Source organism: Suillus fuscotomentosus (assembly GCF_016647785.1).
Source record: "Suillus fuscotomentosus strain FC203 chromosome Unknown F5891scaffold_3, whole genome shotgun sequence".
Taxonomy (NCBI): domain Eukaryota; kingdom Fungi; phylum Basidiomycota; class Agaricomycetes; order Boletales; family Suillaceae; genus Suillus; species Suillus fuscotomentosus.
Genome location: NW_024539515.1, coordinates 74,015 through 100,785, shown reverse-complemented (window position 1 = coordinate 100,785; position 26,771 = coordinate 74,015). Strand labels below are relative to the sequence as shown.

The window sequence follows — 26,771 nt, the reverse complement described above, 5'->3', positions numbered from 1 at the left end:
AGTCACGTGGCAGCGACGCGTTTAACCCATTTGAATTTCCAAGATTCAAACAATTCATCAATTGCTCGTCACGAGCCTCGAGGGAAGTCCTGACCAGTGATTTCTGAAACAACGGAATTATCTCTTCACCGATGTCGTCAACAGTGAGCTCGATGAAGACGACGCTGCAGGATGCTTTGGACGATGTGAGTAACAAGGATGATCTTGAGGATGGGTTCGGTTAGTTATGACTTACGGTTTACTCCTACAGTTGACCTCAACACGTTCATCATTTAGAAGAAGAAATAGAGCTCTGGCTGTTCTTGAGCACCAGCTTGCGCTTGTGTGTGTGCAGTCCTCCAATGATGATACATTAGAAACGTATTTGGACCTTCAAGACGCTTTTGAATCCAATGGTGGGGAATAACCACCCAACCTGCTGCGTACCGTCTAATTCGGATATATAGTTCCATCGCGGATCTTGGCTTGGATACAATGTACGACACCTCAGCTAGAACTGTGCGCAAGCAAGAGCTCCACCAGTAAGTACGCAGCCTTTTTCTTGCTCAACATCATGGCTGACTGAATCACAGAAGAGCGCGATACTGAAATGAATACCTCGTGCTCCCAGCTATGTCAAGGCTTGTCAATAATCCAAGGAGTCTCTCTTCACCACAAATCAAGCAAGTCTTTTCTGGGTCGTCGGTTTTCTCTTGAGGTTGGTTGTGTTCAGTGAAGTCCTTGAGATGCCCAAACCTAATCATACATCACAGATTTTGATCGAGTTATTACTTACTTCTCGACACACGCCAACCATTGATGCCTCTTCGAGGGAAAACAATTCCCAAGCACCAGAAAAGCCTGCGCCCTTCATGCATTTGACATCTGCTGTCTTAGATACTTTGTTGTGCATTCTGGTTGATTCTTCTCCAGCGCTTCGCGCTTTTGAGGAAGTGAATGGGGTTCAAGCAGTGGTAAAGATACTCAAACGAGCAGGAACACCACGCGAAGTCAGGTGGGTTACTCGTTCCATTGCTGTGCAATCACTGATGTAGATCCAGAATGAAATGCCTCGAGTTTCTCTACTTCTATCTGATGGATGAGACACCCACCCACATACGGCCTAATGAAGCACATTCACCACCCTCCTCCCCCGTAGCCACCCAACCTAGCACACCTCTTCTACTTCCTGAATCCAAAATATTTGCTCGTCCTGCATCTAGCGCCTCGAACATCTCATTTGCGTGTACCTCTACCAGGTCGTCATCGAATTCATCAACCTCATCTTCTTTCTTCTCCATGTCAACAGGTTCATCGACAACTAGTACGACCACTAGCTTCGAGAGCATCCACACACCTTCGCCTATCAAGAAATCGTACTCCACCTCCACTTTCACTTCATCAGACCCACGCACTCCTCCTAGCTCACCACCTTCGATAACATCCAGCACTAGAAAGATACCGGCTCCACTACAGTCGCGCTCAATGCTCATGCTACGGAAGGAAGTGGACTATGAGCCGCTGAGCCCCAAGAAACCCAGAGGGTTCCGACCAGGTCTTGGAGTCGCTGATGCACCCATCCCTACCACACCTTCGGTATCACGTTTTCGAGAAACGATTAGCAGCAAGACCTTCCTATCAGGCCGTGCTGAGGATGCAGAGGCTCACACAAGCAGGCATGACCGTGTGCGGACCATTGATGAGAAAAGAGAAATACTAGGGAGTATGCTGGGAATGTAGATGCTCTCGTCGATGGTGTGAGGAAAGCAGGCATATGGGGGCTTGGCTAATGCTCTCGATGCTGCTCTCATACCAGCGTTATCTGCCCAAAAATTGCGGGATACATTTGGTGGTGTTACAATATCGACATGGATATACTTCGACTGATACGATCAATAAGGTGCTAACTAAGAGCGGATTTGCGCAAACTCTGTCAAAAATTTCTCTTGCGCACGAATAACGACCTTGACATGGTCGAGGGAAAGCGGTTCATTTCTGTGCATTCTCATGAGTAACAGGGAAGCAAACACGGACAATAATACTTACGCAGAGAGTGCTAACGCCTGGGCGGTCCGGATAAGGTTCTTAATGGTGCGTCCTAGAAACTATATTTAATTCTGATAGGCAGGATGGCAAGGGTATGCTGACCATTAAACGGTTTTTGCGCCAATACCTCCAGATCTGAATGAGAAATATAATAACGTGGCTCTTTGCCATCAATGTTGACGGACTCTTCAGACTCTGAGTCCAAAAATGGCCACCCAGCAAGCTCGATGAACTTTTTCCAGATCGTAAGCCGGGCCAAAGCATCTAACTCGGGATATTTGATCGCTGTTGAGATCAAGTTTATTTCAAACTGATATGATATAAATAGAGGACGAACCAATGGAGAACCTCGAAAGAAAGGCGTCGTCAAACGTTTGAATGCGATTTGTTGTCAAGAAGAGCACACCGCGGTGGTACTCAATAACCTTTAATGCAACGGAAACCAGTGCGTTGCGTGTCAGCTACAATAAAATGAGAAACGTATCGTGAAACTAATGATGGAATGCAAAAACTTACGTCATGGAGACTCCTCTGTTCCAGGAACACGTCAGCTTCGTCAAGAAGAACTACGGCGTCCCATACGGTAGCTAACTAGTAGAGAATTCTTATCAGTTCAGTCGAAATTGTACATCATGGCACGTACCTTCAATATCGCCGAAAGCTTAAATTCTAGGTGTGAAGGCTCTGTCGACAATTCCGCAGAGCTCACGATGTACAAAGGCCTCTTGAGGTGTTCAGCGACAGCTTCAGCTGTAAGCGTCTTTCCGGTTCCAGGAGGCCCATGAAGTACCGCAATCTTACACAGAATAACATGAGGTTGACAGCATTGGGGGTACAGGGAAACCTACCAAACCTCCACCTTTACCTGTGATAACGTCCGACATAAGATGCTGCGACGTGTTGACATTCTTGGTAACATTGACAAGTCCCTTGATCAGGTTCTGCTTGACCATCAACAATAGCCGGACAATGAACAGAGGGCCATTACTTACTTTAACATCATCATCTACAACCAAGTGGTCCCAGGCTTTCTCGTCATACGTGATGTCATCAATATTTTCGACGTGGAATGATTTCCATTGCTGTAGCCCGTCGTGAGTCAGTCGAATGTTAACTTGAAAAGAGTTCAACTTACTTTGCTCTTGAGATCAAAACCATTCACAAAAGCCGGGAGTTGATCGTGTTTCCCCTCTGGAATGTCAGGGATCTTCTCGTCTCTAGGACGATGTTAGTGCATGGATTAAAAGCAAAAGCAATGATATCATACGGGTTACGCGTGTAGCCCTGTTTCTCATTGAATGCACGCTCATCGATAACGATTCGACTCTGGGGTCGAATCAATAAGCTCCTTGCCATTCTAGAAAAGAGAAGGAAGGAAGATTACCCCTTTATCTGAGCACAATTATGAGTCTGATGGCAACGTAGAATGAGTCAGACATACATGACTTGTAATGGAAACCGCCAGAAAACGATCCGTACAAATTCCCTCGGGCTAAAACGATGTTCAGAACTTTTGTACATCTAACAAAGAGCGCGAGGCCTTGTACCTGTTAGCTTGGCGCGTATATCGTCTGTCATGATTTTGTAATCCAGTTGTGACAGTTTCACCGTTCCCTGAACTATCGTAAGCTCTCATGAACTGAAAGCGCAAAAAATACAAACAGCGTATTTTGGAACCAAGAAAATCTTTTTCTCGTCGATGTATTTGTATCCGTCCCATCTTGTTGTCTCGGAATTCAGGCAAAATGATCTGTAGGCGAGTAATGAGAACTCGATTATTCGTATACAATGCGACATACGTTGCATTATAGCTTGCGCTACTGAGCGTAAATCCAGTCTGCAGCAAGATTAAACAGACAGTTACTATCATATAATATTACTCACCAAGTCACCCTTCTGTAGAGTATAGTACTTGATACCCCGCTTGAAGTAGTATCTGAGCAAGTCGAAAGCAACATGTCCGTAAGAGAGTTGAAGCTCGAGTTCTTGAGCTCTGTAACCTCGTATTAACCTAAATGTCAGGACAGTATATAAATGTGCTCACGTTGATTCGAATTCTTTCTCTATCATACCTAATAGGACGCCAAAATGCTCCGACACGTCCTCGAAGTACCGCCGGGCGTCTTCCTCAGTTTTATGCACTGTATTAAGGGATGAGATTGTCAAAGGAGATATCATATTATAATGACCAGACATACGACCCAATGCATCTGTACAACCCATATCATTCGCTTTTTGCTTGAGATCTTCACCAGCCAAATTTGAGGTAAGAACTTCTCGCACGTCCGCAAGATTGGCCCGAAGGTCATCTATTCTCGTGAAGAAATCCAGAAGAGGATAGTTCGGGTTTTTTTTGAAGAAATCACTCCCAATGGTGTAGCTGCCAAGACGACGCTAAGATTGGCCGGGCAAGAGCTTATATCATAATCTTACCGAAGAAAATCAACCAATACACTGCTGAAGTTGCTCACAATCAGTTTAGGGGACGCTAGACGAAGTCGTCAATACAGGCCAACAGGAATTTGATAGTAACAGTCGTGGAAATCATGCGTACATTGCTCATCCTTATATAGGACATCGAGATAGAAATAGTTGTTCAGATCTATGCGCTGAGAGACAGGCTTGATGAATGATGGATCATATGGTCTCCAGATGCATGTAGCACCATCCCTGTGTTTGCATGTAAGCGAACAGTCAGAGCAGCCAAGCAACTCATTACAGACCACATCTGAAAACGTCGCAAGTAACAATCCTGAGTGTTCTACGTCTTACTGACTTTATCTTCTGAAGCCGCCTGATTCGTTCGATTAGCAAAACTTGAAATCAAGATGCGCTCTACGGTGAACATGGTGAACATGCGTTACCGACCTTGGCTCCAGTAGCGTCCTCTGCTACATTCATGCCTTCGGATGTGATGGTGTCCTGCAATGAAACTGTGTTGTCGTCGGGCATGACCTCAGAGTCTGCAAGGTAGGAAGAATGTGAATGAGATGTGGGCTTGTAAGTTTGAGAGATGAAAGAACGATGGAGGATGTTTTAAACCCATCCCAGTAATACCACTCATCGATTTTGGAATTCTACCAGATGCGCACGCGTTATGCACGCTCCGCTTCGAAACTTGATTTCCGCCACTCAAGCCCTAATGGGGGACTCAAGTCAGACAACACTGAGCTTCTGATACACTTGTTCGCTAGAATTGGGGTGGTAGATTAAGATCTCGTGAGTCACATTGGGCACGAGCCTTTCGAATTCGCAAGGCATCGATTACATTCAAATGACTGTGCGAGCGGACTCGAGCCAACAAAGATAGGGGTAGACAGTGGGCAGCTTCTAGAGACGGTGTAAGTCCGCGTTGGAACACGATTATCTCACCTACATAATCCAGATGCGTCAATTTTTATGGCTACACACCAAAGGGAGAAAGGTGATTCGGATGCACAATATGTGTACACAGATAAAGCATGCTTCGCTCGAGTGAAGAAGGTACCACATCGAAAGAACTACTTCCGACACCCAGTAAGGGAAATTACCGATAAACTCATCAGTACTGCAGCGACCAGCATTGCAATTATTGCACCCACCAATATTAATCATCCTAAAGGAAAACGAAGTCGACGGCCTGTGATTGGCAAGCCCGAACGTCACGCGATCCAAAGTTCAGTCACGAGTGAGTGTTCTTGACTTACTCATCGACAACTCGTGGAGGGAATCACGGACCCGGTCGTGTGTCCCTGGTCCCTGATGCTATCAAACAAACCCATCGGGCTTGTTCTTGATGCCGGTCGCTTCCGAGTGAGGGGACGCGCATGCTTGCCGAATGGACTTGTCCGTTCGGGCTAGCTTGGCAGACTGGACGGAAAAACGAATCAGCCCATTGAATGAAACATATTCTGTCAAAAATATATTCAAGTTGACACACTACTGTGCCACTTGATGTAAATCACTTCACTAGCCAGATATTAACAGACAACTTACTGAGCTTGATGACTCCCGCCTTGACTCACGCACACCTACACATCCTCTCGCGGGACGTAGACCGGATAATTCTAAATAAAGTCTAAGGCTAACCTGAAACGCCGATCCTCAATCTGATTACATTGCAAGCTTAGTCATACACCAGCTAACACTCCTTCTCGGACCACAATACTCACCTTTCATTTGAACCACCGGCTCCACCATATTTTCTTCTTGCCTCCAGAGGCCCGACCAGCAAGAATTTTGCACAAATGGCCCGTTTGTTTGTAACAAGGTTTGTCCTGGCATCGCTTGATCTTGCGCAGCCCCTCTCCCCGCCGCCCGCTTACAAAAGTCCGGCTCGGGCATTACATTTATGACTGCACTTTCCTGTCTTTCTTGAGCTTGACCATCGACTGACATGTTCTTCAACTCTCATAGGACTACATCACTAGCCGTTTCGCTCTTTGGCGCACTGTTCAATTTCGCTCTTGCAGTGCGACTACTAGGAGCTTGGCGGTCGTTTAAATGGGAACCAGAAAGCGAATGGGAGAGTTCTGAGTATTCCATCAGTAAAGATGGAGTGCATCTCGTATGGGCGTTATTGTGCGCATATTTTGTTGCGGCATCTGTCATCTGTCTCTTCGGTTTGGCAGGCATTGTCCGAGTACGTCAACTCTTTTTCTTTTTTTTTATTGCCAAAATCTTGAGCCCTCTTCTCTAGGGCAAAGCGTCATTTGTCCGCATCTATCGTGACTACATTGTCGGAGATTTCGTGTTTGGCACGTTGTTTGCAGCCATAGGCTCTTACGCTGCCTTTCGACCATCAGTTCGCTCCAGTATTTGCGAGTTGTTGTCACGCCAGCCAGACACTCTTCGGGACTTTATCGACTTGGGCCTGACTTTGGAGAACTGCGAACCATGGTTTGAGCGGGGAGTATTCGTGTTCATGATTGTTCTGATTGTCATCACCGTCATTCGCGTGAGTAAATTTTGCCTTAATAGTTGATGGCGAGCCGCAAGGCTGACGTTTGTAATTTGATTACGCAGCTTCACTTCGTGTTGGCTCTTTCCAGTTACTATACCATTCTTATCAGTCACCAAGGCTTCCATTTGTCATCCCACACGCCTCACTATGAGCGGATATACATTCTACCAGTCCATTCAATGGCAAACAAAGCGCGCTGCACATCCGACGTCGACCTACAATTTGTAGACGCTCCCGTTTACGCTCCAGTCCCGCTCACGCATGTTTCTTCGCAAGTCGCGGAGGAATTGCTTGCGAATGCGACCGAAGCATGGGTTTCTCGATTACACTCAGCCCAACATGTACGGCCGCCCAGCCTCTCGCTGGCACGCCATCAGTCTGTGGACCTCGGTTCGGGAGCAGGTCAGACCGCTGACTTGATCTCGCTGGAGAACGAAAAGGCATGAGCTCAGGATTGGATGAAAACGATGGTATTAACTTCTGACATGTTGCGGTGGTGTCTCTGCTTCTCTGTGCTCTTGCTTGTATTATTGTGTTGATGAGTTGCTGCTTGCTTGTACATTAGTTATCTCAGTTATTCGGAATCAGAAGGACCAGTGTCGTCCTTTTTGTAATGATGTATAGCATGGAAGCTCTTTGTAGTACTGAACTGAATTCGCAACTCTGACATCAATATATCCTTCTGTTCCGTTCCGGCTCTCTCGTCATGCGGCAGTTCTCCCGAATGTCTTCCTCTTCAGGATCTGATCATTAACGGTGTCTAGCTCTCACAGCTCCCTTCTCTTGCTTGCCTGACTGTCGCTCGGCGTCGATATTGCACTGCGACATGGGTGTCTGTACTCGCGGGCTAACAATTCACCCACAATCACATGAATATGGTGCGTACAAATGTTTACTCTCCGCTCCTGTCGTGCAGTCACATCTGTATGATTCAGACACCCAAGGACATATGCGGATAAAGATGTTGCATCAGCAGAACGCCGTTATACTTCCCGACGCGGCTCCCGCTACTAATCTGCTGTGATAAATCTACGGTGTAGCTGTTTCTCATGACATGACCACAATTCACGCTTCCTTACTACGCTGAACCTAGTAACGTCATATCTTATATGGGGTCAGCCATTTGAAACTAGCTGAACTCCGGGGTTCACAGTCATTAAGGCTTTGTCAGTGACTCAGCGCCCAGCAGTCATCGGCGCGTGCCGCAGTTCCTTGTACGTGTGAGCATATAGGTCATCTTCTGTTCGCGATTTGCTAAACTCGTAAGCCATCGAGGCATGCACAGAATATCTTTACCTAATGTCCGGTAATCTGGATCATTCTATTCTTCCATTGCGCAGTTGGAACAGTTTGACTCTTCCTCCTCCGATCGCTTGCACTGATCATGTGCATGAACAACGGCAGACTAGATAAGAAGATATCATAATATCAGCAAAGGATCTTGGCGCACAACCTAGGCCAGGTTTCGATAGGCCGGTCCGCCTTTTCCGGGCCCCGGCATTCGTTCATCTGGTTCTGGCCCGGGTAGTTCCTGTCGAAGTTCGATGGACACATGCCCGACATGTGTTTCGAGCTACGCCGAGCACTAGATCCCAATTTTGAATTCCAAAATGTGACTCAGAAAATTGGACTTCTTGCCCCCGTGACATGCCTCGACACGCCTGCAATTGCCCGCGATCGGGGGCGAGTAGTAGTGCTTCGGAGAGCATCTTAGTAACGCAGGCAAATCCATTCAAGAATCTCGATGAAGGACTCGAAATCACTGAAATTTACGTTCAATCTTCCCCGTTGCCACACACGATGAGCACGAGTGCGCAGTGCCATCTATGCTCAGGTGCCAACAGCTTTAAACCCCGTAGAACATTGCAGTGGCACGCACAGACTCCGAGTCTGTGCAAACTTGTACCCAGACCGGCCATTTCAGACATATCCTCGCAGCTGTGGTCCTATTACTAGTTGCAGGTATAGTTCAACTCCGACGACGCGCTCTGGATCAACATACATGTACATACGTGACGTTGACTTGATCGGCTATAATGTCTTCGTGCATCTAGATGCACGGTTCGCCGATTCGCCCTCTTAGATTTGCCTCGACACGTTTGCAATTGCCCGCGGTCGGTGTTAGGCGTCTCATTATTTGCTGCATCAGACAAATAATCAACTGCTATATCATACGCGGGTGCAGCAAGCTAAACAATTGGTTATGATTCTCAATTAGCACGACTGGTTTTCACTAACTTGGTACTTACAATAGTTTGCAGCGCACCAATGATGTCTGAGGCACTTGTAAGCTGTTTACATGTTGTTTCCCTACTGTTGGTTGAATGGTTCAAAATCAGACTTGTCATGATATATGGTGATGCCGGCATTTTCTATTGTCAAACTGGTAGAGCTCAAGTCTCGAGGCTCTGGAGTCTGTGTTGTGGATGTCGTGCTTTGGCCGTCACTGTTTCTATCACGGTGAGTGGCATATCTTCAGCTTGTCAAGTCTCTGCTACCTAATACTAACCAACTACTACCAAGTACTAGTATAAGCTTCAGCCGCATCGTGCTGTCACCTATCCGAGTCAGCCTTGAGCAAGCATTGCAGGCTTGTTGAAAATACTGAAAAAATGTAACTAGTAATTTATTCATGACGTCATGACCCGGATGGGGACGTCGTACTAGGTGAGGTAAATGCCCCTTACTATCGCACTACTCATGCACTCCTGCCTCCAGATCTGTGAAGTTCTGCGGAACATCTTTTCGGCCTTAAACAATTATGAAGACATCACACTTGACGTACAGAAACCACCCAGATCCGTTGACGGTGTAGATGTTCGACGCCAGACTCTCGCATGTCTCGCTAGGACTTGTCGCACATTCTCGGAGCTTGCTCTGGACGTGCTCTGGGCTCACATAGATACTCTCAGCCCTGTAGTACAATCTCTCCCCAGGCACGTGTGGTCTCGACATCGTCACAATCGTAGTCTGGTAGGTTTCCGGCGCTCTATGATTACACTCATGTCTCAAATGGCGTGCAGAAGATAGATAGATGCGTTCTGATTGTTCACTGGCGGGGCATCGAAAAGTACCTTCTGAGGGTTCGCGCCCTTGGCAAACTGGGGGGTAGTGCTATGGGTGACATCTCCCAGGAACTTGCACATACCCTCTGCAGTCATCCCTGGCCTTTTTTACTTCCTCGCCTTGAAAAACTGTTCTGGTCGGACAGTAGCCATGAATCTACTCACCTTCTTTCCAACCTTCTCAGCCCTACTCTGACTGAGCTTCATCTACACGCGATGGGTAACCTGTTCATGCTTTCGGTTTTATCAAACCTGGGAGTTACATGTCCCCTCATGAAATCCTTCTCCACCACTGGCACAGATTCAGCTGCATCCATCCCGGTTTCACAAGCTGTTGTATGTGGTTGGCACCATCTCAAGACCCTTAGCACAGAAGCTGTCGATTGGCGTGCCTTATCTCACCTCTCCACTCTTCCATCCCTTACGAACTTGCAACTTTCATTTCTATCACAGAATCGGGTCTCCTCCAAATACAGTCAGACCACATTCTCAAACCCTCTTCGCCATCTCACAATCCGGGCGCAGAGTGCCGAGCTATGCATACCTTTCCTTGAAGCAACGTGGATACCCGCGAGAAGAGTATCCGTCTCTCTCGGAAACGTCCCGCGATCTTCCAGTAACGAAACCTTTCTTTTGCTCCTTGCCTCTCGTGTAACAGCGCAACAAGTGCAAGCTTTCTCACTCGATTTGACTTGTGATTCACTGCTTACAATCAGTGAAATCATGCCACTCTGCTCATTTTGCGCGTTGGAAGAACTAGTACTGCCATCCCATTCTGCCAACCTTACTATAAACGACCAAGACCTCGTTAGAGCCGTGAAATCGTGGCCCAAGCTGAAAAAATTACGCCTGGGTGATGAGGCCATGTGGGTAACACCAGCGCGTCCTCAAATCACCCTGGATGGGTTTGCCAGTCTGCTTTTGCATTGCCCAGACTTGCGAACTCTTGGCATCGGCATGGACGCCACCTCATACAGTGTTGTGACACCCGAGGTTCCAGGGGGTGGGGTAACCAATACCAAGATCACTACACTCTCTGTCGGGGCATCGCTGATCGACAATCCATTGGCTGTCGCCGCCTTCCTTTCCTCCGTTTTACCCAACTTGAAGAACATTCTGTACACTAAATTTGAAGTTGTACCACATCAAACGGAGAGACGACACGAGAAATGGGCGAGAGCTGCAACGTATCTGCGAGATGTGCATATGATCAAGAAGCAAGAGAGGGTTAGATTGGGGCTTCACTAGGTTCATGTAGTCCAGGTTTGTATTCTCAACTTCTCATTCGAAGTCGAGTGATCCCTGACAATTACATTACGTAAATGACATAATGATATTGATAGTTTTAGCACTTATCATCGCTGTATGTATTACTGCTACTAGTAGAGAACCAAAGCGCAACGCCAAATTTACACCAAGGCGCCTCCTCACTACACTTTCAAAAGAAGATAATGGCCCATGTTCGCGAGCGATCTCTTTCACCTGAGCTTTCTTCAGACTCGCTTCTAAAGCGATTAAAAACGACACATTCCCCGTCGACATCGACCGTGGACCATCGGTTGCGCTTCTATCCTGGTCTCTTTGGGCCAGAAAATGTGCAGCAATTGCATCAGGCTTACGCTGGCAGTGAACCGTTCAAATATGCGATTGTCGAAAAGCTTTTCCAGGACGATCTTCTCAAGAATGTGAAGGATGAATGTATGAAGGAGCTGAGCTTCACCGAGAAGGAGACAGACATATACAAGGTAAGTCTCCTCGATCCTAATCGACTATCTGTTGTCCCAGATCTTTTTCCTAGGTAAATCAAACCGGGGACCTTGCATCACTCTCGTACCTCTCTGAGGCTCAACTTGCACTTTTTCCAAACCTCCTCGCTCTCCGCGATGCACTCTATTCTTCAGAGTTTCGCAAGTTCATTCAGGCTGTCACTGGGTGTGGACCACTCTCCGGAACGAAACAGGACATGTCTGTTAACTCGTACACGCAGGGGTGTCACCTGCTCAACCACGACGATGTGATCGGAACCAGGCGCGTATCGTACATCCTCTATATGCCCCTACCATACGGCCAGGACTGGCAAAAAGAATGGGGAGGTGCTTTAGAGTTGTATCCTGTTCAAACCGGCGCCGATGGGATCCCTGAACCCGAGGCTGCACCACGCAAAGCTATCCCTCCAAGCTGGAATCAATTCATTTTCTTCGAAGTGCAACCAGGCAAAAGCTTCCATTCTGTAGAAGAGGTGGTGGTAGGAGGGGATGGCAGGGAAAGACTTAGCATAAGTGGCTGGTTTCATGTAGCACAGGAGGGTGAGGAGGGGTATCAAGCTGATCAGGCAGTTCCTGAGCTCAAAAGCTCACGAGAACAGTTGGTGTGTCTTGGAAGATGTGCTGTCTGTGCATTCGTCTCATCAGGACTACTACAGACATCTAGCTCTACCACCTTTGTTGCATATCCCGACTTGGAGTCACTCTATCCAGATGGACCGCTCCGAAGAGAATATATCTCCTACCTCTCAAAGTTCCTAAACCCAGTTTACCTTCAAACACGCACGATGAAGGCATTGATGGCACGTTTTGTCGTGGAATCGAGTATTGAACTTCACCATTTCCTTTCCGCGTCTCTCGTATCGAAACTTGAACCTGACCTGCGTAGGGCAGACCAAGCTGATGGTCTTGATGGTGAGACTCGCCAGGGGAGGTTACCACCGCACACTGCTGGCGTCTCTGGTGCATGGTCTGCGCGAGGTCCACCACACAAATGGCGTTACTGTACGCTTCAAGAAACAGCGGAGCCGTTACGTGAATCAGACACAATCCTTCGTCAGTTGCAAGACGAAGTTTTCCCAAGTGATGCGTTTCGCGCTTGGTTGAGCATCATGACAAAGTTGGTGCCGCTGAGCTATGCCGTAGAAGCGCGAAGGTTTAGACCAGGCTTGGACTACACTCTTGCAACGAGCGAGGGGAACGAGTCGCGATTGGACGTAGTGTTGGGATTAACGCCACAAGTAGAAGTTGAAGAGAATGAGACGCGATCGAATGGCAAGTCGAAGGCGGATGAAAAAGACGAAGAGGACGAAAAGCCGCATGGTTGGCAGGCTGGGGAGTGGGGAGGATGGGAGGTTAGGCTAAGATCTTTCTCGTTGATATTTACTGATTTATTCGTTGTCCAGTGTTACATGGCGCCCCATGACGAGGATGATGATCCAGCAGTCTATCGTTCTGGATCGAGCAAAAATCACCAAGTCAACGATACTTCTGGCGATGATGACGATGATGACGAGAGCACTTTGCTAACCATTCAGCCTAGCTTTAACAGACTCCTTCTCGTCCTGCGGGACGAGGGCGTTATGCGCTTTGTCAAGTATGTGTCAGCCGCTGCTGCAGGCTCTCGGTGGGATATCTGCGCTGAATTCAACGTGGGGATGGTTCAGGATGACGAGGAAGATTCATGAACTGCATTCGGTATGTCCATGTAGACAACGGAATTTTGTGAAGCTATCTACCGTTAGGGTGTACATGCAGTGTATCTCGCTATCCTTTGCCATCGTGATATCCTAGAAGACAATCTTCTGACCTTGGCTGGGTATGATAGCAGCCGATTCACGTGGCGCTTGTGCCAGTGCGGCACCAGGTTTCGGGCGTCCTCGAACCCTGTCAGCTTTTATATGTCGTGGTCCCTCCTTTTGGTTCCGTCGTGTTGATTCTGCGTCATCTTGTTGTGCGATGTGTTCTTTCTCATTTTCAGCACGTGTTCCCGGGCGTGATTGAGATCGTGGACGCGACTCAGTCGCGTCAGGTTGCCGACCACCATGTCTTTTGGGACCACTTTTGTGTTCGCTTTGTAACCTTGGACCGCCGCCTCGACGGACTGCATCAGCAGAGGCATATTCCACAACTAGATCTCGACCATTGAGACGGTGGTTGCGAGGATTGAGCAGAGCGGCAGTTGCGTGTTCGGTGCTGGTAAAGTCGAGGAAGGCAAATCTGGATACTTCCGTTGGTATTACATGCGCCTTGTACGACAAAGCACTCACCCTTTACATGCACCACTGTCTTCAAAAGTTCCCATGCGGACCTTTCGTAACCAAACATCTTTTGTGACATTGTCATCCTCCCCGGCACTAGCCTCAGCGTCATTCGCTTTGACACCCTTTCCAGGCTTTTGTGGGTGTCTATGAGCCTCGAAGAGTTCACGAATCGAGTCCACCGTAGTATCAAAACCAAGATTTCCAAGGAATAATGTTTGTGCAGGAGGCTGCTTCTGTACACGCAGAATCTTCTGTTGAGTCTTCGTCAAGCCGCTCACTGATTTGCCTGCAGAGGGACCTTTGGCGTCCTCTTGTGTTCCCGCCGGTGGTATAGTTGTGGGACGGCCCACGAAATCATTTCCTACATATACGCGAATGCAAGCTTAAATATCAAGTGCGTAGGGTAAACCGCATGCATACGTACCATCTTTGATCAGCAAATTCCGACCGTGAAGCTCTCGTTCTGACTGGGTTATTGCTATGACCTTGGCATCTGGCGTAGCAAAGTCGACGTAGGCAAAGCTAGCTTATCTTCAGTCGATTACGCGTTTAGCAAGCAAACAATTTAGCTCACCCCATATTCTCTGCTTTTGTTCCTTTTTTGGTGGGCATGTGTATTCGCGTGATCTCCCCAACGCCATCAAAGAAATCTCGCAATGTATCCGGCGTAGTATTGAACCACAGATTGCCCACCCAGACCGAATTCTGACGCTTCGGCTTGCTATTACCAGCAGGCTTCGAGGGCTTCGTGGAGACGCCAGCTTCAGAACCATCTGTCACCTTTCTCTTTTTCGACGGCCGATCTTGTGCCTTCTGCTCTTTTTTCTTCTGTCTGCGTTTTTCGGCGTGAGACAATGCGACAGAGTCATCTGGGACTGGTGCATTATCTGCTGTGTCTGTTTCGTGTGCTACATCATCGCATTCTTCGGTAACTCTCTTTCTCTTGACCTGTGGTGGGCTAGAAGAGTCTGATGAGGACGCCGCAGATGACATTTTGGAAGTAGACTTTTGAAAGGAACTCGTAATGATATCAGTGAATCATGTGACGACACACGTGACAAGAGCTCACGCGATTTCCATGAAGTACTTTGAAGCTTTGTGGTCAATCGCGGTCTACTGATTGGTGACAATTACACTTGCTACATTGTTCATAGTCAAGAAATCCAAAAAAACTGCCCTACGATACGTCTATCGAGAGTCTACATACATTGTCCATCTAAGTATTACATTCTTGCAATTCAATTAAAGGGTAAGTATATTCAATAAACGGCTCTGGACTAGGTCACCAGTAAAGATGATATCCCGCACCTTCAACCTGTCCTTGTATTTTTGCAGCAGTCTTCAAATGGTATAAAGATATAGGTTGTTTACTATGATATTGGATCGATCAGAGATCTCACGGCAAATGAAAATGAAGACAAGTACCGAGAACGCGCTAGTGCTTTGGCTGTAGTATGAATGTTCCTCATCGCCCGACCTGCCAAATATTGAAGCGACCGTCTACAAGAGGGTGGTGGTTTACTTACCGTTGACTGCAACTCTAGACAGCTCCTCGATGTCTCGACGAGATATATTGTCTGCTTCCTCTGTGAGCATACTGGACCACATAGTTTGGCGGGAATCGCCATCTAATTCAGGATATTGGATAGCTGTAAGAGTGAGAGGTGAGCGTGGGACTGATAAGTTAGCAAATAAAACCTGTACTGATAGCAAAATGCGACATGTATGCAGTACATGTAGTTCTCGCAGTAACAAATACAATGCACCGATGCCGCTCAAAGAAGTCGAGTATCATCGAGATGCGAATATGTTCCTCCATCTGATGGCAGGTCAGGGTAGCACAAGACGGAGACACCTAATGCGTACCATTGGCTCGTGCCTCTGAGTCTGCATGAGAATCTGGATGCAAGTCAACTCATGATTGAAGAAACATGTAAAATACCGCACATCCCCAGCTTCAACCAATACTATGGCATTCCATGATCTTGCTACCTGTGAAATGCTGAATTTGCATCAAGGTGGACAACAGCGCACGAACATACATCCAGACGGGATGTCAACGTGTCCACAAGTAAGGTCGTATCCGACGGAAGGGAACATACTGCGAGAGAGTGCAACGGCCGTTTAAAATGTTCCGCTATAGCTTCAACGGTCGCCGTTTTGCCAGTCCCTGATGGTCCATGCAGTAGTATAACCTGTCAGCGAGAGGTGCGCCGTAACATTCGTGCTATTTTGGAACGAACAGGTAACTTGACCTACCAAGCCCGATTGTTCTTCATCTGCCATGGCCTCCTTGCTGAAGTCGAATGCACCCACAACTCCTTCGATGACATCCTGTCGTAATGAGAAGACGAACAAATATCTGAGTTAATTGGCTTTACCTTTGAGTCCTCGTCAAGCACAATGTGCTTCCAGGCATTTTCATTGAACCTTATTGGCTCGATTTCATCAACGTCAAAGAAGCCCCACGACTTGCAGGAAGCCATGCACTATCAGAGGTGCTCGAATGTATGCTTTTATGTGATTACCTTGCGTTCCAGATCAAAACCTGGCATGAATCGCGGGAGAAGAGCGATATCATCTTCGGGCACAGGTGGGATGTTATCGTTGTCTCGGGCCTTGCTTCTGTCTTGAAGAAGGGGGTATGGGAACGGGGTTTCATCTCTAGTCGTCAATGAGATCACACAATGAATGACTGGCAAACAATCCTTACGTGTGGTCGTAGGCGAATGTATTCCAGGCTAAGCGATCAACTATGATCCGTCGCTGTTGGAGACGACAGGTCAGTGAGAAACTATCCACCTATCTCATGATCGGGCGCACTCCTCTATCTAAGAGAGGTAAGGTTGACTTAATAATTCAATAGCAATGAGAAAACGCACGAAGTTTGTAATGGAACCCCGCTAGTGAGGCGTACTTCCTGCCGCGCTCTAGAGCTAGGGTTAACGCGGAACATTTGCGGGACATGTGCTCTTACCTGTAAGTCGTCTACGTATCTCAGGCGTCATCTCGAAGGTTTGAAAATCAGCCAAGATCAACGACCCCTGAATGTCATTAGTACGACGAAAGTAGGATAGTATCGGGAACAGACCTCAGTTAGTTTAACTATCCGACCTCGCTCGACCGTAACCCACTTGGTTCCGTTCCAGAATGTACCCTCGCCGTTGAGGGTGAATGTTCTGCAGAAGAAGATGGGAAAATGACATTCCCACAAGTAACATTTACAACTTACTGGTCAAAGTCATCGTAAAAAGTTGAGATCAAGCGGAATGCATCCTGCATATTTCATCTATCTGAGCGTCTCGCAGAGTATTGTTGGTTCTCTCACAAAATCATCATTATCGTCGAGGTAGTAGTACTGCTGATTCTTCCGGAAGTAGAACTCCAGCAGATCGAGCGGTATGCGACCGTGTACTACTGCATGTTTCAATCGTTCAGCTCTACGGGAAATCAGATACCAAGAGATAAAAACGCAGGGCATGTCGCACATTGACTTGAATTCTTCTTTAAGCAAGAGTAAGAGAATGTCAAGCTGCTGGACTGCGGCCGTAAGGTATGTGCGCACGTCGCCGTCTGCCATCATAAAAGGTATGAAACGAGTTACCATAAAGAGTACGAATTACATACCATGTAGACCCTCATGCGCATGCCCCAGCGCTTTCGCACTTTGTACGATGCCATCCTCTTTGTTATCTTCCAAAGCCTTACGTGCGTCACCGGTGCGACTGTCCAACGAATATAGCTCCAAAAGCAGCTCGTCGATATGAACTTGTGGATATTGGCTCAAGCATTCACCCCCCACAATGGAGCTGCAGAAGATAATGATTCATCATCTGATAAACTGAGTGCTTAAATACACCGTACCGTAAGCAAGCGAGTAAAATGGGACTAAAATCACTGAAAACCAGTTTTGGTTTCTCTACATACTGGTACATCAATTGCAGCTATGTAATGCCTGAGGGCGCACCTTCATCTGTCTTCCGTCGAACGTTCAAGTAGAAATAAGTAGGCTCCTGGGTGGCTACGCGGGGAATCTGTTCGATGTATTCGTAGGGTTTCCAGCAATCATGAAGATAGTTCCTAGAATTAATCAATAAAGATCGCCCGATTACTTTGACTGGAGAGTGTGAACCATTGCTGCCACCTTCGAAGGAAGCCATTCTCTTGTCTCTCGGTTATGCCGGACTTGCATTCTTCGAGCGTCACAGGCCTTGACGTGCTGACTGGAGGCGGTACCTTGATTGCAAGTGAAGGCATGTCCACAGCGGGAGTTGAGGAAGTTGTCGACGTTCCGGAAAGTGGCTCTCTAATCGGTAGCGGGGACTCGGTGGTATCGGCGGAGGGGATAACTTGCACGAGTGATTCCTGTATGCTAGACTTTTTCAGACACGTCAAAAGGAAAGAAAGCTGTTTATCAAAGCATTAGATCGAAAGGTATTTTCCATCACTTTATACTCTCATGCCAACGCCGTCGGATTTGTCAGTTTGAAGTCTGATGGGCGTCGTGTGCAGTCGTGTGACTCACAGATAAATCTAGTGGGGGTTTACTGGGAAGCATCGACCCTCACTTGTAAGCACATGGCGTAAATATTGCCGCATCTGTACGTGAGTGCCGCATTTTCCGTTCGAGATGCCTGCGCAAGATACAAAAACTGGCGATACGAACCCCACTAGCACAGGAACGCTTCATTTGCCAAGACACTTGTCATTCTGTGATATGGGGTACCAGTCATGGGGAGCCATACAAAATGTTATCAAGGGTTTGGGGACCGTAACCAAGGCTCGGAGCTTACATTTTGAGCTTTGAAAATTTGATCAATGAAGCCTGGACCAAGCCAGGACAACATATGAGAAAGCGGATGAACTAGCTCGACGCGCTCCACAACAATCACGGCTCAGACCTGTGCGAGAGGCGCGCGCGATTCAACGGATAGTACTAGTACTAATAAGAGCTCGGAGTCCCAGATCCAAATCGGTTTAGGCGCGCGCGCGGGGGATTTTCGGGTCCCTGAGTGTGCTACTGAGTCCTTGAAGTACTGACTGACCAATAGACTGTGTTTGAGTGTCGGTATATTAATATTTAGGATGTTTATATCACTAGCCTGAGCACAGCGGTAACATGAGCATATGTCTCAAAAGGATGAATAATTCGGCAGGTTTACTGAAACGTGTACAGTGTCAGCATGTACGTGGTAGACGCCACTCCGAAAGGAATCGTCCGCGCTCATAGCTAGCGCTCAGCTGCCACTGGTAGCCAGTGGACACACGTGTGGTACCGCAGCTGCACGATTCCAGGAACCGGCACCCGTGTCAGCCATCAAGTTCGAGAACATGCCATTTGTCAAAGACTAGGCAGAACATTGTGCACAAATGGATTGCGTAAGTAGCCTATTAATTGCGTGCACCGTTCCAGTCGGTAACACATCAAACCAAAACTCTACTAGCGCAGAATCTCGTATATCATTAGCCTACTAGAACATATTCAATATTAAACCTAAAGTACAATGAAACACCGCCCAAAATATCGTCACTGAATCTTCCTTCTCTGAGCTTCCTCTAACACACTCTTCGGTCCGCGCTTCGCCATCGCCCAAAGAAAGATGACCACGACGATAGCGAACTGAAACCACAGCCACAGCTCTAAGACGAACGATACGAACCGTCGCTTCTGGGGCTTCTGAAGTCGCTGACGAAGGGAGGCTGGCGATGCAGAAGCTGTCCTTGGTTCATCACCTGTGAGACCGCGGGAAAGGGAATGAGTGCGATGGCGGCTTATGCTATCCACGAACTCGTTTACGAGTCTTTGAGGAACTGGAGTGGGAGGACGGGCGAGATCAGCAGAGCTCCCCCTCTGCGGAGCAGAGAGAAGTGTTGCTTCAAAGCGACCTTCAGTCCAGTGGTTTGTGCGCATGCGAATGGTGTGCGACTTGCGACACTTCTTGTCTGCAAGTGTTTCCACGTGCGCATTGGGCGGACTATACGTCAGGGGCTCAAGATCATGAACACCGTCTATTTTCAAGCTAACTTGCTCCGCAAACGAGGTGGAAGATGTGGAGGGAGTTGATATATAACTAGAAGACGGAGGAAAGGACAGCTTGTCTTTCGGGGAAAGTGTCCCGGAATCCGGAACGCCGACGGCGTTGCCAGCGGATAAAGGAGAAAGCGATGTAAGATCGATTAAACTTGGTGTGCGGAAGTGGTCGTTCTCATGACAGTTGTCCCATGCAAGCCCTAGCTCATTGTCAAGAGTCTGGGGGGCCGTGAAGTCTGTGGTAGGTAATACCGCAGCTAGAGGTGCTGGCAAGTCCAATTCTTCGGGGGTCACAGGTTCCGTAATGGGCTGAGGGACAAAAGGGACGGCCGATAGACCAGGGATAATCAGTGATTGTACAGACGGTGCATCACTGACATCAGATACAGTCGGAGAGTCAAATAATCCAACAACAGATCGACGTGTGCGATGATGTGCAGGTAGAGGGAAGAGCTCTGGAAGGATTGCATGCCGCATGCTACTCTGTTTGTCTGGTTCGATGCCGCTATCAAAATCAACCGAGGAATCCGCGAGCATAGACCGACGGAGACTGGCGAAACGAATTGTCTCGTCTTCTTCGTCATGTTCATTTTCCTCGTGGACACCGGGATTCTCGAAGCTGTCATCTTCAGCCAGCCAGTCAATGACATCGACATCACTAAGGCTCTCATATAGGAGCTGGATGCTTGCGGCATCTCTTTGAACCGACTGAAGCGATGCCGTCGTTTTTTCTTGCTGCACCGTTATTTGTGAATTAATATGTTCAAGCTCACGGATCTTTTGAAGGAGCTGCGACACGAGCGCATATTCAGGCGTTGCCGGGACTGGAAACTGAGTGGGGAGAGGAGACTGTAACTGGGGGAATGATCGAGAGGAACCGTTGTATAAAGACATCTTTCTTGAAAGCTTGCTATCCGTAGGGGCCGAACGAAAGATGGCTTCAGAAGCATGCCGGCGTAGACACTGCGATGGACGCTTGCGTTTCTCTGACCTGCCTAGCGCGGTAGATCTCTTCGAGACCCCTTGAGATGCAAGAGCCCCCCCTGGCGCAAAGTCTCGTACTTCTCCGTCATTCGCATCGCTCTCGCTCCTACCCCGTAGAGCGCGGACTCGCACCTCTCTCTCATGCCGCCTCTTTGACGCTTCCTCAGACTCGAGGCTGGGACTAACAAGTTTTGCCTTGTTCTCGAGCTCGTCACTCCTGGCACGAGTTGTTTCGAGCTCCTCTCGGAGCCCTTGAATCTCTTTCTCCAAACAGCGCAATTTTCGTCGTCCCGCTTGATCAGTCTGAACAGATTCAGATTCAAGTTTTTCTAGCTTAGCAAGGAGCTCAGCATTCTGATCGGAAAGTAGAGCAAGGTCCGCAGGGGAGACAGAAACGCGTCTCTGCGACCGGCGCGAGCGAGATACACTGGTGTTCGCGTGGGAGGAAGAGGTATTGGTATAATAATGGGGGGAGTGTGGAAGAGGTGTTCCGGGAGTAGTTGGAGAGGATGCCGAGGATCCGGATGGAGAGACAGACGCTGATGAAGTGGGCAAGCGAGCAAGAAGCGTCTTGTGCTTGTTCTGGAGCTCTAGATTATTTTCATACAATGATTTACAGACAGCTGTGGTGAAACTGAGTTCTACACAGGGACAACGATTTGAGTACATTTCTCTAGAATAAAGCATCAAAGGACACACCATTTTCTCGGTCTTTGATGAGCTCATCAGCTTTCAGGAGGAGCTCAGACAGCTCCTCACGAGACCTCCCATTCCAATTTTGAGGATGATTAGTAGGGATGTCATCCCATGCAGCGATTGCAGATGCGCCGTTGAAAGACTTTCGTTTCAGATCCGAGGAGTTATCCAGTGGATCATCAAGAAGCGATGTGGCAGCGTACGGAGGAGGTGGGGAAGTTTTGACGTGGGTGGAAATTCTTCGTACCCGACCTGGCGGCCGTGGCCGAGGAGTGGTCGTCACTGACGCAGACAGCATATGAGACAACTCAGAAGGTAGACGCAGATAACAGGTATAGCGGTCAAACAGACGAAGGGTCAGTCAACGCTCGGGTCTGATCCTCGTTAGCTGGTGCTTAGCACTGGTGATAGAGCGAAAAGAGAACAGGAGACTCAGTGATATGTTCTGTGACGTTTCGTGTCCCATACATATGAGACTTGTATGAAACAGTAGAAGTTCGGCTTAAAATTATCATTTACATTAAGACCGCGTTGTGAAGTTGCAGCTACTACGTGTCATGCATGTGTAACATAAATAAAGTGCTTCAGCAAGGCCGCCTGGCGAAATGGCATCGCGTCTGACTACGACTTTGTAATCAGGAGATTGCAGGTTCGACCCCTGCGGTGGTCATAATATTTTCCTGTATTTCGGGACACAGCTATTTTCTTCTGATCCGTGTAGCGTTGAAAATTCGAAAAATAACCGCATGAGACAATTGTCTGACTTTTGGAATTCGTGGAGGCTGCCAGCTTAAATTTAAGTTACATCGTTTGACATGGTAACATAAGGAACTTTAAAGTCCATCTCACAGTCGATATTACTATGCACGAACTCACTTTCCAAGGAAGCCACGACTAATATTAATTCAATGCAGCATGAATGATAAGAATAACAACACATGTCGATGTCTGGTGAGTTTGAACTGAAATATCAAACTATCAAATGTGACAGCGGCGCTCCGCGTTACTCGATGCATCGCATATTTTACACACCAGGGTCTAATTCGCCCAACAGCATAGTTCCGTCCTTGCTGCCAGTAAGAACTGTAGACACGTCAGTAGAAATCAACCAGACAAAAGGGAAATCTTACTGATAGGTTCTTTTGGGTGGAAGTCTACACAAGTGACTGTGCCCCTGTGCCCCGGCAGCTAAAAGATGGTAAGTCACATGCAAGAAGTCGAATGGGATAACACCAACCTTGTACAACACACGCCCACTGTCGACGTCCCAAACACACACCATCCGATCCGCACCACCAACCGCAACCCGTTGTCCTCCATCGTCCTTGCTCCATGCACCTTTCAAAAGCGTGTTCTCGAAACCAGCTGGAGCACCCTGCAACACACGGTGTATCCTCGTTGGCGAGGGCGAAAACGGGCGTACATCATGAATGACGGTATGAGATGAGAATGAAGGTGAGAGGAGGTAGGCACCATTGGGTGATAATGCAAGCGACGTCGGCGTGTCCGTATGACCAGTCAGAGCATAAACCTGCTCGCCCTTGCGCAAGTCATATACATGAATCTCGTTGTCTAGCGCGCCGATATAGAGGTTCTGCCCATCCGCGCTCCACGCGACACTCGTCGCTGGACATCCGAGTTCAAACACTGCAATGCTGCTCTTCGAACCATCTTCTCCACCCTCCCACACACGTACAGTTCCATCGTCCGAGGCGGTGGCAATGAGCTCGATGCCAGCACCGCCTGCCATAGTCCGGTCCAGCGCGTTTATGATTCCGCGATGAGCACGAATTTTTCTTGTTCGCTGGCCGGTGGTAAGATCCGTAAAGGACAGCATTTGGTCTGCGGATACGGTATAAAGGAGCGGTGAGAAGAGGGACCATTGAAGGTCAAGAATGGGCGCTTTATGGTGGCTAGAGAGGAGGCCGTAGTTGGTATTTGGTGGATACGTCCTCCACAAAGCTATACCTCACTTGTAAACAGTTCGCATAAAACACTCAGAGATGTCACGTACAGACGCTTCGGTCCGCTGAACAAGCAGCAATGTTTTGCCCAGTAGGGTCAAATCTACAGCTCAAAATTTCCGCCTTCGAACTCATTAATACACCATCCTAAACGAAAATTGTTTACAAGTCTCACCGAGTGAGATCCGCTCAAGCTAACGATAGGTGCTTCTAGGTTGCTTGTGCGCTTGACGCTTCGTATGAGACCTTTCTGTCGGTCATCGTTGCCAGATGAAATGATAATTTGGTTTTGAGCAGGGGAGTTCGAGCGCGCTCTTTTAATGAGAGTTCCTTCTGTAGATGGCGGTGGAGATGCGCCTCGTTTTGACATCGTGACCGGGTGCGGATGCTGTGAGTTCAAGACGTAGACTCGTCAGTCAGTGAATGAAGAAGTTCAAAGTCTCGAAGACAGAAGTGGTCACGTGATTTATTGTTTTGCAATAAAGCAGCGGTGAAAATATCTACAAGTAGTATCTATGTCAGATCTAGGGACTACTCCAAGAACTTTCTAACATGGATCAGAAATGGTCCAGGTCTCCTCAAAGAGCGAAAATATACAACGATCGCTCTAGTATATATGCCTGCGCTGCTCAGCCGCCCACCTCACAGCATCACTGCGCCCCTTCGTGACATCAACCCCAAACCAAATCACCACAGAGGCAACCGTGCACATCGCAAATAGGAAGGGAAAACCCTGCCAGTTGTTTCCCGTCTTGTCGATGATGACTTGTATGACATTGGGCCCTACCATGGAAGAGGCGCGGTTGAACAGTCCGAAGAGACCGAAGAACTAGTTATTGTGAGTGAACGCGATGGGAACGAGAAAACCGAATTACACACCATGTTTTCAAAACCTGGCGGACTAAGTTCGGCCATCATTGTCAGAGAGTACGCGTAATAGGGAGCCTGGAAGAGACCAAACATCACGTTGTACGCCCTGATGAGAATATAAAAACACAACGAGACAGGCGCATAGTCTTGACAAACCAGAACTCCCATACGTTGTGGAACCTAATGCACTCCTTAGAGGGATGATGATATCATGAAACAAATCAAATAACACCGACCCAAATTTTTCTGTCCATATTCCGATCATACCCCATAGTGGAATCAAAATCGTCACGACATTTGTGACCACAAACTGTGTCATTGACAGTCAAATAAAGATAGCACAAGGTAGCGATACATACCATCTTCTTTGTGCTGATCTTCCAATATTTCTGGATGTACCAGAAGGCGAGAGTGCTGATTGTCGAAGTTATTGCTTGAGACAAGCCCAGGTAGGTATTTTGTAGGAACGAGAAACTGAACTTGTTGTTCTGACATATGCCAACAAGGGTTCCAGTAGTATTGAGCCCCTGTCAAAAAATATGTCAGGTGCGGCTTGAGATACGGACAACCAAACAGTACGTCTGCAAGAAGAAAGTAGGAGGACAGATACACAAAGGTGTAGGGAAGATGCTTGTATGTTTTCAGCGCAGCCCAGATCTAACGTTTGCGTGAGCAAAGTTCACGGTATCCCGATAGATGCCTACCTGCTTCCATCCAATTGTCAGGTAATGTTCACCTTTAGGCAAATCGGGGCCTGGTCTAGATTCCTGGAAGATAACTCAAAGGTTCTCAGCAGGAAGCCCAGAAAGACTAGCCAATGTTTATTCACACCACCAGATACCTAATACCACCCAATATGTGTTGACGCTACATATCAATCGGTCAATCGATGCAATGACTGGAACTCGCAAACGATAAAAACTCACACCACGATCACATAATTGTCCACCTTAGGGTTGTTCGCCATTGGCAGCAAAAGCGCCAAGTTCAGCAATAGTGTGGTTACAAACCCGACATTGCTATGAACCTGTACAAAAGATAGTCAGCTCGTGACAACAACACGAAGCCTTACACAAGACGCACAGTAAAAATATCGGTGATCCTATTCTTTTCCAACGACTCCTCTTGATCGTAAACTTCAGGAGAAATCTCGCCGTTTTCATACTTCTCTCTCAACTGGCGTACACGTGGTGTATTTCGCGCGAGACGAGGGAATAAAGCAGCATAGAAAACTAGAGTAATACTGTATGAGACGAAACTGATGATGGACAGAATCATCGCAAGGACCCATCGATTTGGTGCTGGTGCACGAAATGATCAGACTTTAGAAAATGCGTGGTACCCGGAAACTCACTGGTAAGTGTCATACAAGCATACTGTGCAGCCCAACATACTACTGTGATAGCGAACAGCAACCACCGTCCGAATGTACCATAGTCAGCAGCAGAACCGATAGTAGTTAATATAGCTGTCATGATGGCGAAACTAATACCATCTGCAGTCAGCACCACACTGGAAACTGACTTTGTTCCGCTACCCCAGGGAACTACGCATTGACCAGAAGCAGTCGTTGCAAGGCATGACGAGCCGGGGCCTACGACGGGATCATATCCCGCCGCTGTGGCGAGCCCTTGGAACAGGGTCTGTGTATAGCCCAAACCGACACCCTGGTTGGAGGCACGTGAGATAAGTAGAGTGGGGGATACGCGAATACCTGAACTGACTCACGTTACCACCGTTAGAGTACACTGATGTTTAGCTTAATCAAGGAATGGTGGGGAGGAAGCACGTGTATTGGAACGCACAGTAATAGCTCAACAACTCCCTTCTGGTCACGAGCGGTTCATCCAAGCCGATCGATGAGATAGCAATGTGGTTCGCGTCCAGGTCAGACCTGATATCCGCAACCTGTTTTACATCAGCGTGGAAGGGACGGGCTAAGTCTTCCGAAGGAGGTATTGTGGACATGGCGGTCGAGAATGAGCTCGTAGACCGAACAAAGATGCGTGATTGGCCATATCACATGTGTGCTCCAAACCTCTCTTTCGCATTTACTAATGGTTACGCGCGTACCTTATGGGGCAAAGGCTGAGCTAGTGTTGTAGGGCTATTTTGAAGCAGTTCTGCCGGCAGAACTGGCAAAATTCCTCGGCAAAACTATGTTCTG

The 26,771-nt window shown here is 47.8% G+C and overlaps 10 protein-coding genes and 1 non-coding gene across 11 annotated transcripts; 5 read left to right on the top strand and 6 right to left on the bottom strand.

Annotated features, from left to right (window-relative positions):
• Nucleotides 1-152: 152 nt before the first annotated feature.
• Nucleotides 153-1,961, top strand: F5891DRAFT_1229330 (cell division control protein 14, SIN component-domain-containing protein; the record flags this gene model as incomplete). The annotated part of the gene is made up of 7 exons (XM_041369548.1): nucleotides 153-185; nucleotides 251-395; nucleotides 447-521; nucleotides 573-697; nucleotides 753-994; nucleotides 1,041-1,280; nucleotides 1,305-1,961. 7 exons carry the CDS (start codon nucleotides 153-155, stop codon nucleotides 1,717-1,719), a joined length of 1,275 nt encoding a protein of 424 aa, XP_041232423.1. The 3' UTR covers nucleotides 1,720-1,961.
• F5891DRAFT_344877 (P-loop containing nucleoside triphosphate hydrolase protein) lies at nucleotides 1,803-5,091 on the bottom strand. Its single transcript, XM_041371436.1, has 22 exons — nucleotides 4,894-5,091; nucleotides 4,749-4,841; nucleotides 4,580-4,695; nucleotides 4,459-4,513; nucleotides 4,224-4,405; nucleotides 4,070-4,166; nucleotides 3,910-4,018; nucleotides 3,825-3,862; nucleotides 3,688-3,775; nucleotides 3,573-3,639; nucleotides 3,467-3,517; nucleotides 3,410-3,417; nucleotides 3,293-3,351; nucleotides 3,161-3,242; nucleotides 3,018-3,107; nucleotides 2,874-2,966; nucleotides 2,669-2,821; nucleotides 2,542-2,616; nucleotides 2,363-2,486; nucleotides 2,128-2,310; nucleotides 2,026-2,077; nucleotides 1,803-1,974 (listed from the first exon to the last, which is right to left on the bottom strand). The coding sequence occupies exons 2-22, from the start codon at nucleotides 4,751-4,753 to the stop codon at nucleotides 1,887-1,889; spliced, it is 1,815 nt and encodes a 604-aa protein (XP_041232422.1). The 5' UTR covers nucleotides 4,754-4,841; nucleotides 4,894-5,091; the 3' UTR covers nucleotides 1,803-1,886.
• A 1,038-nt stretch (nucleotides 5,092-6,129) lies between these two features.
• On the top strand, nucleotides 6,130-7,666 carry F5891DRAFT_999013 (uncharacterized protein). Its single transcript, XM_041378518.1, has 3 exons — nucleotides 6,130-6,646; nucleotides 6,704-6,961; nucleotides 7,030-7,666. The coding sequence occupies exons 1-3, from the start codon at nucleotides 6,401-6,403 to the stop codon at nucleotides 7,411-7,413; spliced, it is 888 nt and encodes a 295-aa protein (XP_041232421.1). The 5' UTR covers nucleotides 6,130-6,400; the 3' UTR covers nucleotides 7,414-7,666.
• A 2,001-nt stretch (nucleotides 7,667-9,667) lies between these two features.
• F5891DRAFT_1181160 (uncharacterized protein) lies at nucleotides 9,668-11,280 on the top strand (the record flags this gene model as incomplete). Its single annotated transcript, XM_041366012.1, has 2 exons — nucleotides 9,668-9,940; nucleotides 9,991-11,280. The coding sequence occupies 2 exons, from the start codon at nucleotides 9,668-9,670 to the stop codon at nucleotides 11,278-11,280; spliced, it is 1,563 nt and encodes a 520-aa protein (XP_041232420.1).
• Nucleotides 11,281-11,391: 111 nt separating this feature from the next.
• F5891DRAFT_1136038 (nuclear protein) lies at nucleotides 11,392-13,483 on the top strand (the record flags this gene model as incomplete). The annotated part of the gene is made up of 3 exons (XM_041364807.1): nucleotides 11,392-11,777; nucleotides 11,831-13,150; nucleotides 13,202-13,483. The coding sequence occupies exons 1-3, from the start codon at nucleotides 11,484-11,486 to the stop codon at nucleotides 13,481-13,483; spliced, it is 1,896 nt and encodes a 631-aa protein (XP_041232419.1). The 5' UTR covers nucleotides 11,392-11,483.
• F5891DRAFT_1136034 (uncharacterized protein) lies at nucleotides 13,425-15,070 on the bottom strand. The gene is made up of 4 exons (XM_041364806.1): nucleotides 14,634-15,070; nucleotides 14,484-14,581; nucleotides 14,066-14,420; nucleotides 13,425-14,015 (listed from the first exon to the last, which is right to left on the bottom strand). The coding sequence occupies exons 1-4, from the start codon at nucleotides 15,050-15,052 to the stop codon at nucleotides 13,586-13,588; spliced, it is 1,302 nt and encodes a 433-aa protein (XP_041232418.1). The 5' UTR covers nucleotides 15,053-15,070; the 3' UTR covers nucleotides 13,425-13,585.
• A 5-nt stretch (nucleotides 15,071-15,075) lies between these two features.
• F5891DRAFT_344688 (uncharacterized protein) lies at nucleotides 15,076-18,593 on the bottom strand. Its single transcript, XM_041371435.1, has 22 exons — nucleotides 18,192-18,593; nucleotides 18,027-18,139; nucleotides 17,924-17,978; nucleotides 17,687-17,868; nucleotides 17,548-17,632; nucleotides 17,388-17,499; nucleotides 17,292-17,335; nucleotides 17,151-17,238; nucleotides 17,037-17,103; nucleotides 16,942-16,989; nucleotides 16,883-16,890; nucleotides 16,773-16,825; nucleotides 16,588-16,723; nucleotides 16,441-16,530; nucleotides 16,319-16,393; nucleotides 16,102-16,254; nucleotides 16,007-16,051; nucleotides 15,926-15,958; nucleotides 15,764-15,878; nucleotides 15,586-15,708; nucleotides 15,485-15,536; nucleotides 15,076-15,429 (listed from the first exon to the last, which is right to left on the bottom strand). The coding sequence occupies exons 1-22, from the start codon at nucleotides 18,314-18,316 to the stop codon at nucleotides 15,342-15,344; spliced, it is 1,890 nt and encodes a 629-aa protein (XP_041232417.1). The 5' UTR covers nucleotides 18,317-18,593; the 3' UTR covers nucleotides 15,076-15,341.
• Nucleotides 18,594-19,413: 820 nt separating this feature from the next.
• On the bottom strand, nucleotides 19,414-22,261 carry F5891DRAFT_998991 (uncharacterized protein). Its single transcript, XM_041378517.1, has 2 exons — nucleotides 21,774-22,261; nucleotides 19,414-21,715 (listed from the first exon to the last, which is right to left on the bottom strand). The coding sequence occupies exons 1-2, from the start codon at nucleotides 22,066-22,068 to the stop codon at nucleotides 19,587-19,589; spliced, it is 2,424 nt and encodes an 807-aa protein (XP_041232416.1). The 5' UTR covers nucleotides 22,069-22,261; the 3' UTR covers nucleotides 19,414-19,586.
• A 100-nt stretch (nucleotides 22,262-22,361) lies between these two features.
• Nucleotides 22,362-22,440, top strand: F5891DRAFT_t21. The gene has a single exon. It is a non-coding gene; the product is annotated as a tRNA-Arg (tRNA).
• Nucleotides 22,441-22,531: 91 nt separating this feature from the next.
• Nucleotides 22,532-24,177, bottom strand: F5891DRAFT_1136029 (WD40-repeat-containing domain protein). The gene is made up of 5 exons (XM_041364805.1): nucleotides 23,910-24,177; nucleotides 23,785-23,857; nucleotides 23,008-23,732; nucleotides 22,901-22,958; nucleotides 22,532-22,853 (listed from the first exon to the last, which is right to left on the bottom strand). Exons 1-5 carry the CDS (start codon nucleotides 24,102-24,104, stop codon nucleotides 22,795-22,797), a joined length of 1,110 nt encoding a protein of 369 aa, XP_041232415.1. The 5' UTR covers nucleotides 24,105-24,177; the 3' UTR covers nucleotides 22,532-22,794.
• Nucleotides 24,178-24,179: 2 nt separating this feature from the next.
• F5891DRAFT_344515 (autophagy-related protein 22-like protein) lies at nucleotides 24,180-26,732 on the bottom strand. Its single transcript, XM_041371434.1, has 13 exons — nucleotides 26,410-26,732; nucleotides 26,333-26,352; nucleotides 25,959-26,271; nucleotides 25,688-25,905; nucleotides 25,531-25,631; nucleotides 25,434-25,471; nucleotides 25,309-25,382; nucleotides 25,184-25,261; nucleotides 24,964-25,131; nucleotides 24,841-24,914; nucleotides 24,761-24,784; nucleotides 24,614-24,710; nucleotides 24,180-24,563 (listed from the first exon to the last, which is right to left on the bottom strand). The coding sequence occupies exons 1-13, from the start codon at nucleotides 26,570-26,572 to the stop codon at nucleotides 24,342-24,344; spliced, it is 1,590 nt and encodes a 529-aa protein (XP_041232414.1). The 5' UTR covers nucleotides 26,573-26,732; the 3' UTR covers nucleotides 24,180-24,341.
• Between the last annotated feature and the right edge of the window lie 39 nt (nucleotides 26,733-26,771).